The sequence below is a fragment of the Astatotilapia calliptera genome, chromosome 7, assembly GCF_964374335.1.
Source record: "Astatotilapia calliptera chromosome 7, fAstCal68.1, whole genome shotgun sequence".
NCBI lineage: Eukaryota > Metazoa > Chordata > Actinopteri > Cichliformes > Cichlidae > Astatotilapia > Astatotilapia calliptera.
In genome coordinates, this window is record NC_137428.1 from 4,910,175 (window position 1) to 4,924,320 (window position 14,146).

At 41.4% G+C, this 14,146-nt stretch overlaps 1 protein-coding gene across 7 annotated transcripts in view; it reads left to right on the top strand.

Annotated features, from left to right (window-relative positions):
* Positions 1–14,146, top strand: part of wwp2 (WW domain containing E3 ubiquitin protein ligase 2) — a 62,521-nt gene that overhangs the window by 17,496 nt on the left and 30,879 nt on the right. For 6 of the 7 annotated variants that reach the window (XM_026172618.2, XM_026172620.2, XM_080304067.1 and 3 more), the window contains 4 exons: positions 7,333–7,411; positions 9,261–9,418; positions 10,455–10,698; positions 11,639–11,728. In XM_026172618.2, the coding sequence (XP_026028403.1) occupies positions 7,333–7,411; positions 9,261–9,418; positions 10,455–10,698; positions 11,639–11,728 (571 nt within the window). The remainder of the gene's footprint in view (positions 1–7,332; positions 7,412–9,260; positions 9,419–10,454; positions 10,699–11,638; positions 11,729–14,146) is intronic. The other variant, XM_080304068.1, reaches the window with a different exon arrangement.

A 14,146-nucleotide genomic window follows, 5' to 3' on the forward strand; every position in this document is an offset into this window, starting at 1 on the left:
CAAAACTCGGGAGGGCCGATTAATGTTGACAAAAACCTTTCCTTGCAAAGACTTCAAGACTAAGACACGACATGAGATCAGCAAGTCACTGAACATACTGTAGGTGGGCGGGGCAGCAGCCTTCCACCTCACCAAATTTTTGGTGAGGTGAGATTGGCATCATCAGACCCGCACCTATTACAGCGGGGGCCTAAGCCAGGATAAATCTTAGCTAATTTGGGTTTAGATAAGTGGACCTACGAAATACTTTAAATTGTAATAGGGAGCGCAGAGTGATGTGGAATTTACCAGAGAGGACTGAATCCCAAACTTCATCTGACACCCAACTCTTTTCCCCATGTGGATTTGAGGCCTTCAAAGGAAGCTGAAGTTTCACTGCAAAGTTTATTATAGCTTGTTGGCACTTTTGATACTACATGTGTATATGTAAGTTATGGAGCTGCTATCTAAAGCTAAAAGAAGGTCTTGCTTTTTTCTGCAAAGTCTCACTTAAACACGTTCGGCACATTTTCCAACAGCATAACTCTGTAATAAAGCAGTTTACTAAACTGCTCTGCAGACCCGTCGTCGATCGAAAACACTTTGTGCATAAAGAACAAGGAGTCTGCAAACTATCCCATAATGCCTTTTTAAACTATCCGCCTGGTGGCAAGCCCATGCTACAAGCGTCCGTCCGTTCCCGTTTGTGCTACAGACAAAATTCAGATTGTTTCCAAAAGAAGAAAAGACAGGCTTTACAGAGATATGCTGTTTGTCACGACAGCACAAAAGCTTCACAAGGTACTGTTGGCTGAACACAGGCACAAGAATCAGCTCGGCCTAGATTTTATCATGCGTGCTTCACATGACTGTAACTCCTTAACCTGCAGAGAAAGTTCAAATGGTTCCTGAAAGGTGAGAATTATTATGTAATTTTACAGCCCAAACAACCTAAACAACCTAAATGCAGTGTTGTCATATTCAAAATAAACAGAAAAAAAAATTGAATATCCAGATCTTTAACAGAGTACTTTGACTTTCTGGATAATCCTTTCATCCAGCAGCTAGAGCTGGCTGCAGAAAGGTTAGTGGGAACATCTCATTTTTACGCATAATTTTGTAAAGATTGAGTAGTTGTGATACAAAGCCAAGCTTGCATGCTGCTCTTTTGACTTTGATCTTCTCACCAAAGTCTTGGCGTGGAAGCGAGTGAGCGCGTTTATGGAAAAATGTGGAACCATGCTTTAAAGTAAGACCATTTTCTGGATATAAACGAATGAATGCAGTGAAAACGAGGCCCTCATAATGCAGTTAAACAAGCGTGCATCCGTAATTTGAGTGTGTGTGCAGGTCAAAGGTTGACGTACAACGAAAAGAGCCCTCCACCCCCCAGTTTTCTGTTATCTGCAGCCTCTCCACACACATAATCACCAACATCAGGAGCGCTTTTGTCTAATTTGTTGCAGAGAATTGCGTAATTGAGTCTCATTGCTTGCAGCTCAGTAGTACAATCGCCTTCTGTGATCCTGGAGCAGTGTGCATGGTAGCGAGAGTTGGGGGGGTTTCCTCTTCAAGCTTGCAGGGGCAGCGATGACAAAGTTGAATGCAAGTGTGTGTGTGTGTGTGTGTGTGTGTGTGTGTGTGTGTGTGTGTGTGTGTGTGTGTGTTTCAGGGGGAGGAGAGGCCTGAAGTGTGCCCTCCAGATCCTGGGTTTCAAGCTGAGGCACTTGACTTTGTGTGTGTTTTTTATGTTGTCCTGAGTGTCGATGCAGATGTGTGGGGGTTTTGTTGTTTTGTTTTGGGTTTTTTGCACTTGTGTGTGAGCGCACATGTGTTTTACATTCTGCAGAGTGTGTGTGCTCAGCCGTATGTGAGCTGCTTGAATATACAAAGTGCATAAAGGTGGGAGTGTGTTACTTCTGGTGATGTCAAGGGGCTCTGTGTTCTCAGTCTGAACGCAGCTCTGTTAGTTTGGGGGTTTGCTCACTTCCCCTGGCAGCTTTTCTGACACACACACACGCACGCATGTGGTGGGCTTCATAAACAAACCCTTATATTTCAACTTTTGGCAAACTTTGTAACTGTCAGATTCGTACATACACACTCCACATACTCACAGCTTCCTATCCCACAGAAGCAGGAGACACATGTAAACCGCAGCACAGACACCCTCAGATTATCCGACCCACTGACTAACACTGGTCAACACTGAGACGTCACGCTAGACTGTGTTAATTAACTGGCTAAATGTGCCAGAGTTGTGGAACTCATTAAGAGCGTGAGACAGAAATTCAGCCAAAAGTGTCACTGGCAGATGTATATATTGCGGTATAGCATGTATCCACAAGAAAATGTCCATGGATGAGACGTTACAGTCTGCAAAACGAGGGCAACTATGTGATGTGAAAATCCCAGTCACTGCCCAATGATGTCTATATATAGGGACTGATATTAAAGGGTGGTGTGGCCAACACTGAATAAACAGACTGGGAAAAAAATAAAGTGATTTCATAAATGCTTAGTTAAACACAAACTGCGCATTTTGGGCTGAGATAGATTTTGGTCGTCCGACCAGAGATATCGCTAGCCCCGGGACGTCGGGCCAGCGATTTTGCGAGCCCTGTTACTTGTTATGTAGAGTTTAGGCAGTGTAGGAATTTTAAGACCGATACCAGTACCGATATTTCATGGTTTTAAAAAGCCAATATTTGTTTTTGTAGTTACTCATAAATCCTAATATCACGATACAGGTTAAAAATAAGCTCCATTTGCAATGAAATTTTATGCAATGAAGACCTGTTACGATCATCATTACAAATAACAAATGGCCAGTTGATGACCGTCTCCCCGGTGCTTCATGTAGACCAGGGACATCAAACTTTGATAATTGGGCCTTGAAGCATGAAACTACATGATAAATGTGTAAAATTACAGAAAAGGTCCCTGTAGTCCTTTGCTAAAAACGTCCTTTAATTATATAATTAAACAAACATACATTTCTGTAGTAAATTGTGGAAAAACTGCAGCTTTTCTGTAATTTAATTGTTTATCTATTATTTAATTGCCTTGGAGTAGGATGTGTGGCAAATGAGGATATTAGGGTTGGTGTCTGTGTTTAAGTTCCACTCCTTCATATTTTGAAAGCTGTCCAGTGGGCGAAATTGGAGTCTTTGCTGGGCTGATTCTTGGCCCCGAACCTTATCTTTAATACCTCTGGTGTAGACCCTCATCTAAGTGTTGTCATAATCAGTTCATTTGTCGCCCTGGCTGCAAGTTGTGTGAATGTGTTCATTTTGTGTCGTTGTTAACATCAGTGAACACCTCTGGGCTCGGCCTCATCGACCTCTTTTATTGCAGTCTTAAATCAAAGGTGTTCTCTTTCACAGGGGCTAATCCGAGTGGACACTGAGGTTAAACAAGTAAGCCAAAGCTTCCAGTCTCTCCATAGCAGCTGTGTGACTGAAATGTGTGCCCTCTGTTATTTTCACTGAAGTTTAGATGTTGAGAAGGCATACCACCTCAGACAGACACACACCAGAGCAGTAATTGGACCATTACGCGGGATGGGGGATGATGAACTCAGTGAGCGGGCTATGACACAATGGTTTCTCCTCAAGACCACTGTTTATTTTTCTGTATGTCCACCAGGTCTGCTCACAAGAAGCTCTTTCATAGCTCTAAAATAGTGCTGTGTGTGTGTGTGTGTGTGTGTGTGTGTGTGTGTGTGTGTGTGTGTGTGTGAGTCAGTGAGACTTTACCTGTTTTCTTTACCTTAGATAGCGGGATATGTAAATGTGTAAACATGGATGCCATTTGAGGCTGTCGTGCCCACGGCACGAAGGAAGGTGGTGTGTAAAGGAGAAAGTGAGTGTTAATGAAAAGCGCGTTACAGGCCTGTGGCTTTCAGTCACAGTTGGGACTGTATAGTCCCTCACACCGCCAAGACCACATACCACTGCGCACACAAACCAGCACAGACTACTCGATACATACAAGCATGAATGGTCTCTATTAAACCGCCAACTGTGCTTCCACCACCACATGTGTCAGGTCTATATGTATGGTTTTCAGGGTTATTGTTTTATTTGTGCACACAAAGCCTCAGTATGAGCACTTTGTCATTTACTGTACAGTTCTGAGATGCAGGGACAGGTAACCACCGCAAATTTCATAGTGCGACGATAAATCTGTGTCTTAGAACAGCGGTCCCCAACCCCCGGTCCGTGAGTCGTTTGGTCCCGGCCGCGAGAGTTGAGGCTCAGGTGTGAAATGTATGGTTTTCAGGGTTTTTATCGGTTTTCAGCGTTATTTTGTTATCGTTTTTATCGTTTACTCGGTTTTCCTGGGTCTTTTCAAGTGTGTTATGAATAAATCTTCTTTTTTTCGGTACGGGTACTAGTTTTATTTTGTTGTATTTATCCGCGACACCTTAAAGGCCGGTCCGTAAAAATAATGTCGGGCATAAACCGGTCCGTGGCGCAAAAAAGGTTGGGGACCGCTGTCTTAGAAGACACTGGGACTGATAATGATGATGTTAGGGAAGCTGAACTTATTGCTTAGTGAGTTTGCTTCGAGTTTTTTAGCCAGGATTGTCAATACTTGCTTCAAAGTGTGATTTTTAAAAAGTTAATTTGTCTGAAAGTTTTTCGCCTGTTATCAGCGATGGTAACGAAGTGATAGGAAACATGGATTGTATTCGCAAGATGTATCTTCAGAGTCTGTAAAGCTAAGCTAATGTGAAGTCCCTTGATCTTGCATTCTTGATAATGGCCAGCAGGGGGCGACTCAAAGTCTTTCCTTTGTGAACAGTGCTTGGCTCTTTTACTGTGTGGTGTAAGTGAACACATCCTGATGGGTTTACGGTTTTATTCACTAGTTTAAGTTTTTATTGAATGCAACTTGATGTTTATTCTGCAAACTTTGCTCATAAAGGAGAATCACCACGTGGAATCATTCGCTAGTTATATATAGTTTACTAGCAACTAGGGCTGCTCGATTATGGCAAAAATGATAATCACGATTATTTTCACTGAAATTGAGATCACGATTATTTGACGATATTTATTTAACCCTTTAAGACCTACTATAGAACCAAGTCCACCAGAGCTTATATTATTTTTTTTACATGCTGTAGTGCCATTTGTGGGAGCATTTCAAGTTGCTATACATCAATACAACTGTTATAGCCCATATTTTAATAATATGTATGCATTAAGTCCATAGTAATTACATAAATTGCAAAAAAGTGCAATAAACTACAAAAAAAATTGAAAATCGCTTTTGTTTTGTTTACATATATTTCTACTTGGAGAAATTTAAGAGGTTTATCCCTCAAAACTTTAAATACAATAAAGTTGCAAAAAATAGTTTCCCACCACAGGAAATTTATTTTGAGTGTCTTCATAGTTTTATTTTGGAGATACAGCAATTTTTATATACTGCAGGAAAAACAAAAAAAATCCTATGATGCAAATTTGCAAAGAAAACAGCATGTGCATCATTTCACTGTGGGAAGTGTTACGAATAGCTGATAGGAACGGCAAAGCGTGTTTCTGGAATATTATGTTTTTGTTCCTGCAAGCGCTTTTTATGCAATTTTTGCAAAGCTATATGTGGAACGAAACCGTGACCGAGGACAAGCTGATGGCATCAGATGTAAGTACAACTCCTCCGGTTTCATATGCAAAACAAATTATTGCGCTAGCTTACACGGTTCAGGTTCTACAGGGATTTAAAAATAGTTACGCAAAACGGAGCGTGCTGCTCTGACCGGCTTTAAAGGGTTAACAATGACTTTAAAAAAATAATATAAAATAGTGTGCAACACCACTGAAGTTTTTTTTTTTTTTTAACTCTTTTCAACCAACGGCAGTCACTCTCCAAATAACTTCTGCTTAGCTTTCCGAGCTTCCCTCGGGTCCTCTTAATCAGCGGTCTCCAACCTTTTTTGCGCCACGGACGGTTTATGCCCCACGGACCGGTTTATACCCCACGGACCGGCCTTTAAGGTGTCGCGGATAAATGAGGGAGGGGCTAATAATCGGCTCAGTCATTTTTAATGATCGTTGAAAGCCCAGATCGTAATCGTGATTAAAATTCGATTAATTGAGCAGCCCTACTAGCAACTGAAGTTTTTTTTGAGCAGCAAATCAGTTGTGTATGTTCTATTTGTATAGTTTTATGATTATTGAGATAATTTCATCCAAAATCCATCCATCCATCCATCTTTTTTTTTTTTTTTTTTTTTTGTCCAGATCAAACATCTGAACCATTCAGAGGTTCATTTGAGTGATTTGCTGCCTGTTAGCACAACTGTCAGTCATAGACTCCTATCCATGTGCAGCCGTTATAAAGAAGACAAACAATGTTTTAGTGCCAGGTTGTAAACCTCTTTATTTAATTGCTGAAAATGGACATTTTCTCATACGAGTCCATGGGGATTGTCTCAAATTTAGAGCCAGCCTCCAGTGGCCATTGGAGGAACTGCAGGTTTTGATGATTATAGTATGTGTTTGCTTCATTTGGGCCCGGCCCTGAGGATTGTCACTTGGTCCAGATTGACAGATGTGAGCCCAGTTCTCACTATAGTGTATTTATTATGGAAAATATAACATTTCTAATTGTATATTTGACATTTTATGTCTGTGAAGGTTCTCAGTCATCCAGGTCATCATAGTCTAAGAAGCTTGGAAAGAAAAGTATCTGGACTTCTTTAAGTTTCCTTGAAGATGTTTCACCTCTCATCCGAGATGTTCGTTCACAGTGGACATAGATGGCTTCTTTTACTCCTCGTTCAAACCATCTGTCTTCTCTGTCCAAAATGTGAACATTGCGTCCTCGAAAGAGTGACCTCTGACCTTTAGATGCAGATGGACATTTTACACATTTTGGGAATTTTTTGTTTGCCCTAAAACCAAGTGTGATATTTCCTGCAGATAAACAGTGGTGTCTGAGGTTAAACCTTCTGTTTTACCTTGCAGAAATATTGCGTGAATTAAATAGTACACTAAATTAATTAATTTCACACATCCTTATTTTTAGTTTCAGAAACCTTGCACGTGCACTTGTTTGGCCCTGTGACTGTTTAGTGAATTAAACCAAACCTGACTCTACATCCTCCTCTTTTATTTCTTTATTGGACTGCATTGGGTTGCTATAGTAACAGGGCTGTCTACTGCAGGAGACAGAAACAGCCCGAACTGTCACTGTTTTGTCACAAGCTAAAGGAGACTTGACTAATTTTTATCTAGTCAAGGATTCACTGCTGAACTGTTACTGTGCTGGTAGGAGCGTGATATGGATGTGTCCGTGTGTATGTCTGTCCACTAATGATGTAATCGGTCTTTGTTGCAGAGATACTTCAGTCGGATAGACCCAACCTGAGGAGGACACAGAGCGAGGAGACTCCCAGTACAGCGGGATCACAGGCCAGGTCAGAAAACGCACACAAAGACACACACACACTGTGACTGTTTGGGATTTGGGTACAGTCCTCAACAATGCTTCAACAATATTTTAATGGAGTAAAACTATGGTTAACATCCAACTCATTGTGCCGTTACACATGTAACGGGGGATTCTGGGAAATAGCTCAGTTCAAGACTCTGAATCTTTTTCTACCAACATATGTGGTGGTTAGTTGTGGTTTTCTCCACACAAGAAAGGGGATCATTTATCCCCTTCCCAAAATTTTGCGTTTGCGTCACGGTGTAATAATTCCCACCATCTGGCATCTGCATAAAACGGACTTTGGGTTCCTGGATCTGCACAGTCATCTAGGGGAAATTTGATATTTTATTTTATTATTTTATTAGAGCACGTCGTGGGATATTGTTGTTTTGCTCTCCAGCTCCTGAAGAGCTTGGGGTGACACAGCAGGACAGATGGCCCAAAAGTCTGGGATTTCTTAATTGTCATAACTCCATGGCTGTCATAATGAACAGTGACATTTAGGCTCATAAAATTTCTGAATTATAACATGAAATATAACAAGATATACAAAAGGAGGTGCATACACTGTAGCCAGCTTTCATTAGAGCTTCTTTATGAGTTATGTGGGGAATACTGTAGACTGTACTGGCATCTCCTGCGGGATATATTGCATTAGATAAGCTAAAGTTATAGCTTATGTCTAAAACATTAAATAAAAAAAAATAAAAATCAGCTCATTTTTTCTAATAGGCAATAAAACTCCAAAGAGATTCACTTTTCTGGCATATCAGGCGAGCAAAACATCAAATACAAGTCATGATTATCTCCTGTTGAATAGCTGAACACCAGAATAATAGAGTGTATTTATAAAAGCCATCATTTCAGCATTATTCTGTCTTAATGTTTATTTCCATAAGTCAGATTTTTAAAAGACTTTGTGATTCTTTATAGCCTAACAAACCAAAAATGCCTTTTCAAAGAAAAAGAGGCTTCTTTAATCCCACCGCTTTAGAAAGTCTGCAGACGTTGTGGTACAGTAAGAACAATAATAATAAATACAATGCTAAACTTTCCAAACCCGTTTCTAAAAAACTGTTTATGAAAGTCATAAACCCCAGGCGTAATTGTAATCAAAATAAATGCAGAAAAGAGAAGAAAAGGGTCGAGTGGAGGAAGCCACTCGACTGAAGCACTTATGCAGAGTGCCAGCATGTTATCCCCCCCCCCCAAGTGTGGTTTCAGACGCAGCTCTCACTGGCTAGAATGGTAGCGAGATAATAAATAGTGGAGCAGGCTGCATTTATTTCCAAGCTTTGCTGCGGGAGTGCATGGGGTCAGATGGTATTTCCCTCTAAACACTGTGGGGGGGCATTAAGCACAGTTCAGCCAAGAGCCTAAACCGCTGCTGTCATGGCGAGGCAGTCAACATCTCTATACTGCATATGAAGAGATGCCACCAACAGACAAGATGAGAGGCTTCTTATGCTGTTCTCAAGTGTTCTCATTGCATGAACATGGTCATAAAAACATGCAGACGTGCACACTGCACTGTTAGTTCTCCTTATTGAGCTGCGTAAACAACTGAATCTAGAGATCGCCGTCCAAGCTCGGCCCCAGCATTCCTCAGTCCTGGGGGGGCAAGCCATCGTGCTTTTCTCTTTCTCGTCAGAAAAGCAAAGTTATATTTAGCGTTGGGGAAAATATGATAGTGTTCAGAGAGGAAAAGCAGCTGACACCTCTGCGTGTGTGGTTGAATTGTGAGTCGTCAAAACAAAGGATATAAAAGGACGAGGTGAATAAAGTAAGTGCAGATGTTGATATGTCTTCTTCTTTTCTTTCTCTGTTTTCAGGAGCAACAGGCACTCAGTGGGGGGTTCGCAGGGTGAGTCCTCGGGGGACTCCAGAGGGAGCTCTCTGACAAATGGGGATCTGAGTGAGGAGCAGATCCCCGGACCCGTTGCTCGCCGGCAGTCCTCTAAGAGTCACGGCAGCCCCGGAAACAGCGCAGGTAGGAAAGTCTGCTCACCTCGCCACGGTGTCACGCACAGTTTAAGAACACAGGCTTTTTACATTTACGTGGTTACACTGCTGAGGAAGCTTTTAAAAGGGAGCATCCAAGAAAATAACCACGTTACACCACGCTACAGCGAATGGTAGATGTGGCTAAGATAATATTTCAGCTGTTTATTTACAGAAATTTAATCAGCAGCTTTTATATATGCTTCGTATGGAAAATGGATTTTAAGCTTTACTTTGTCACAAATGAGAGAAATTTTGGACTTTAGGTCAGAAAAAGTAGAAACATAAAAGAGATAATGGGAATTCTTCACACTTTCTACCATTTTCTAGGTGATAAAAAAGAATTATGAGGAGATGAGCTGTAGTGAAAATAATCAAAAAGTTTTTATCCACTCCTAAATATGTCACATGACAATTTTAGATATGCGTAGTGTCACAGTTTTGAAAGACGTTCAACACACTAAACAAAATTAAACAAAATGATTCAATTAAGCAACTTATCGAGATGAGCAGGCTGAAAAATATGCTGAAAGGCTACTGCAGGGGCTTCAGTCAATAAAAACATTGTATGTGTGCATCCTTCGGTGATTTTCTCACAGGCAGATAGATTTTTGTTTATTTTGCAGCCTAAGGATCGCCCACTCATTTTCGGGAATTAGAAACACCTTCCAAGTGCAAATGCCAAACTTGAAGCTTGAAATTGTGTTACCGTCTAAAGATTGCCAAACTTAACATTTAATTTAAAGGTCATTGGAAGCGTTTAATGCCTTTATTTGACAGCACTGGTGGAGAGAAAGGAAATGTGGGAAAAGAGAGTAGCTGAGTAATATACAGCAGATGCTTCAGCTACTTGTAATCAACCAATCAAAAAAAACGTTTGTTTGTCTATCTTGGTCCCAAATCATCTCTCATGCAGCCATCAGTCCACTCACTCTTAAACCGTAATTTCTTAATTGACAGTAAGAACGCATCACATCATCTTCCCAGCTTTTCTTATGCTTCTTGTTGCCCGTGTCTTCTCTCAGATAAGGTTGAGCTGACGTCTAATGGACTGGAGAACAATCGCGGCGTGTCCCTACACACGCCTCCTCCATCTTCTCCTTCGGGCAGGTCTCCAGCTGCCAGCAGCAGCAGCAGTAGCCCCTCTCCTGGTCAGCAGGAAGCCCTGGGTCCAGCTGCCTCAGTGGAGCCCAGCTCCAACACCACCTCTAGCACAGAGCAGGCCAGCAACAGCACCACAGAGCCCACCACAGACTCACTCCCAGCAGGGTAAGAGCCAGTGTGTCACAGCATCTCATAGTCAGCCTGTAGTTTGAGCAGCAAACTATAAACGATACGAAAGACTGCCACAGAAACAACGAGAGGAATATTTATTGTTTAAGAAAATCTTAAACACACACTGCTGTATCTACATGTAAAAATGCTAGCACATTAAATGTTAAAAGTAAGCAGTGATTAATAATCTGTTATTGTGTATAGATAAACTTTGTATGGATGCTGGAGTAGGCCCGGATCTTTCGTGTAAACTGTGAATGCGTCATAAGTATTTAATTGTGAGAAAGTTGAGTCCTCCCATACTAAAACATTTCATTTCCTTTTCATTCCTCATCCTGTAATAAAATGAAGTCTGCCTTCTGTATATATTTTTGCTTCTTGTAGCTTACTTCACCTATTTCAGTTTTATTCGTTTTATTACCAGCACCATATTTGCCTCTGAAACTCTGAACCCAGTCAAATCTTCCAATAGTTTTGTAAGAATCTGCGTAGTGTGTGTATATTTGCAGTTTCAACCTAAAAGTGGGGATTCATTAATAGTTATCAGATGAATAAGCACAGAATGAGATGACTGCCACCAATATGTCAGAAAAGAATATTTTACTGATAGACTAAAATGGTGTTTCCAGTGTGAGTCGTGTGTTTACAGAGGTCGAGGTGAATGATTTTTTTTTATAGAGGATAAAACTTCAGCAACACTTGTTGAGTCAGTGCCCCTAAAAAGCTTAAGTGTGTGGATGGCTGCAGGTGAGCGAGATGCATTTAGAGGTTTATTACATTAAGGGACACTCCCTGACTACTTTAAAAACAAAACAAAAAAACTTAAGATGTATTTGGCAGTCCAAGAAAATCTTGGATATCTCGTTGCTGGAATGTATTCGGTGTGATAGTAAATGAATATTTGTGCGTGCTTGTCTCTTCTCTCTTTGTGCAGCTGGGAGCAGAGGGTGTTGCCTCATGGCAGAGTGTACTACGTTGACCACAACACCAAAACCACAACGTGGGAGAGACCACTGCCACCGGGGTGCGCCCGTAGCACTTTTAAATGTGTTTTCTCCATCAGTGCACTGGTTGTTTAGGGTTACGTAAAGTTAGGCTAATGCATGTGTCAACATTCCTTTCTGTAAACTAAAGGGCATTCAGTCATCACCTGTCTGAAAATAACCGTTTCCTCTGATATCTGTGGCCACTTTTTTTAGCTTCACCATCTGACAGTAACGTAACTGGGGAAAAGCAGGATCTGTCCTTAAATAACCATTTATGCCAGATTCAGATTAATGGTCTGACATTTGTGTCTATTTGGCTACATAGAGAGGAGGATTATGGTAATTACAGAAGATACAGAGGCCCACTTGTGTGCCGTCCTTGCCCAGTGGTAATGACACTTTGCGTAGGTTGAGAGCTGATTGTGTAAAAAGTTGGCTTGTCCGGGAAAAGGAACAACAGCGGAGTTCAGCATCTAGACAAAAAAACCCCCACTGAAGATAAACAAGTGTTCTGTTCCAGGTTGAAATCATGACGTACTGTTTCTGTTCCAGGCTTGCACGTCAGCATAGGTAGACAATAAAGGCGCAGTTTGATCTCATTGCTTTGCACCGAACGGTTGAGGACATTAGGTTCAAACTGGACTTGGTTGAAATGCCCTGTGCCACAATGATTTAGGCCGACGCCTAAATCATTCCTGAAACATCAAAGTCAAAATGACAAAAAAAAAAGAATGTTTTATCAAAGAAAAAAGTAAAACTTAAAGCAAAACTGGCCAAAAGAGAATGGAGTTTATTATGACTAAACAGCAGTGGAGTGTGTGAGTCAGCAGTGTCGACGATGGAAAAGCAAGCAGAGGTGTTGTGGGACAGAAGGAAATGAGAGACGCTTTATTGTTCTGAGGCCCTTGTGAAGCACATCAGCTGACTGGCTGCTAAAGTTGACAGCGTTCTGTTGAAACGAGCCAAAACAGCCTCTGAGTTGGTGGGAGGGGCATCTGACCCCTGTGAGCTCTGATTGCAGCAATTCCATTGAAGTGAACTTGCCACAAGAATTTCAGTTCTGGGTGGACTGTGACTTTAAAATTAAAGCTGAACATATAAAGTTCCCTCCCAGTCTTGGTTTCTGCCCGATCAAAGCTTCTTGTTTTATTAAGAGCACGTTATATGTTCTCTGGCATAAACACACACATTGCAGTGTAACTGTGCCTAACGCTGCAGCTTGATCGTAGTGTTTGTGTGCGGAGGCATCGTAACGAGAACACTGTTTCTCCCTCTTCTGGAGTACAGTGTTCTGCCAGAGTTCAGCCCATTTACCACATTTTTACTTGGAGTGAGTATTGATTGATTTTCAGAGCGTTTGACTGGGTGACAGAGAGAAAGAGAGGCTGTTTTTAGGAAAAGGTTGCCCCCCCCAAACCTCCACCTCAGATTTTCCATACAAGGAACGAGAGCGTGGGGGCCCAGAGAACAAAAGTCCTTTCTTCATGCCACATGTACTTCCATCCACCACTGTGCTGGCGGATGGCCGTTGTGGCCCTTCAGAGGATCAATTAGCAAGCTAATACCGCGCTAACGCTCCAGATGTACACATCAGGAGCTGTTTAGAGGTTGGGGTAGTTAGGCAATAGTGTTTTTTAAAGAAAGCAATCCAAAGCCAGACTGAGGAGAGCTTCTCACATTGTTCTTCATCATATCATTTGCAGGGTTTGTGAGCAGTAACACGTCACAAGCTCAAAAATTTCTTTAGACCAAACAGACTAAACTGAAAAGCTTTTGTTTATATCCAGTATAGCATTTCAAAACATCAAATGATTACATCTTGACTAAAATGGTTAGAGTTAAGAAGAAGTACAGCATGCCAGACCAAAGTGTAGCCGTGATTTCCACTTAAAAAGTCAGTCTGAAAAACTTAACAAAGCCTTAAGCAGTAATCAGATCTGCGGCTGTGTTACTGAGCAACAGTATTTTTTCTTTGACGCTAAACAAACCAGAGTTCAGATTGAAGCTATCATGACCGAGCCCGGCCTGAAGCTTTAATCTCATTCTGCCCTCCACGGGAAACCCATGTGAGATTACCTTTTCTGTCTTGTTTTTTGACTATCCACTCTTTGTTGGTTAACGATACACCTAAAGGTATAAATTCTTGCATTTTAATTCTGTTCAGTTTACTTCTTTTGAATTAAATTGTATTTATAATGTACAAAATCACAACAACAGTCATCTTAAAGTGCTACATCCCCCTATAAGCAAGCACTTGGCGACAATGGGAAAGAAAAACTCTCTTTTAGAAGAAACCTCCAGCAGGGAGGGGCGGCCATCTGTTGTGACCGTTTGGGGGTGAGGTGAGGAAGAAGGAACGAAGCCACGCTGTGGGAGAGAGACAGAGATGATTAATAATAACTAATGATTCAATACAAAGAGGTATATAAACACATTGTGAGTGAAGAAGAAACACA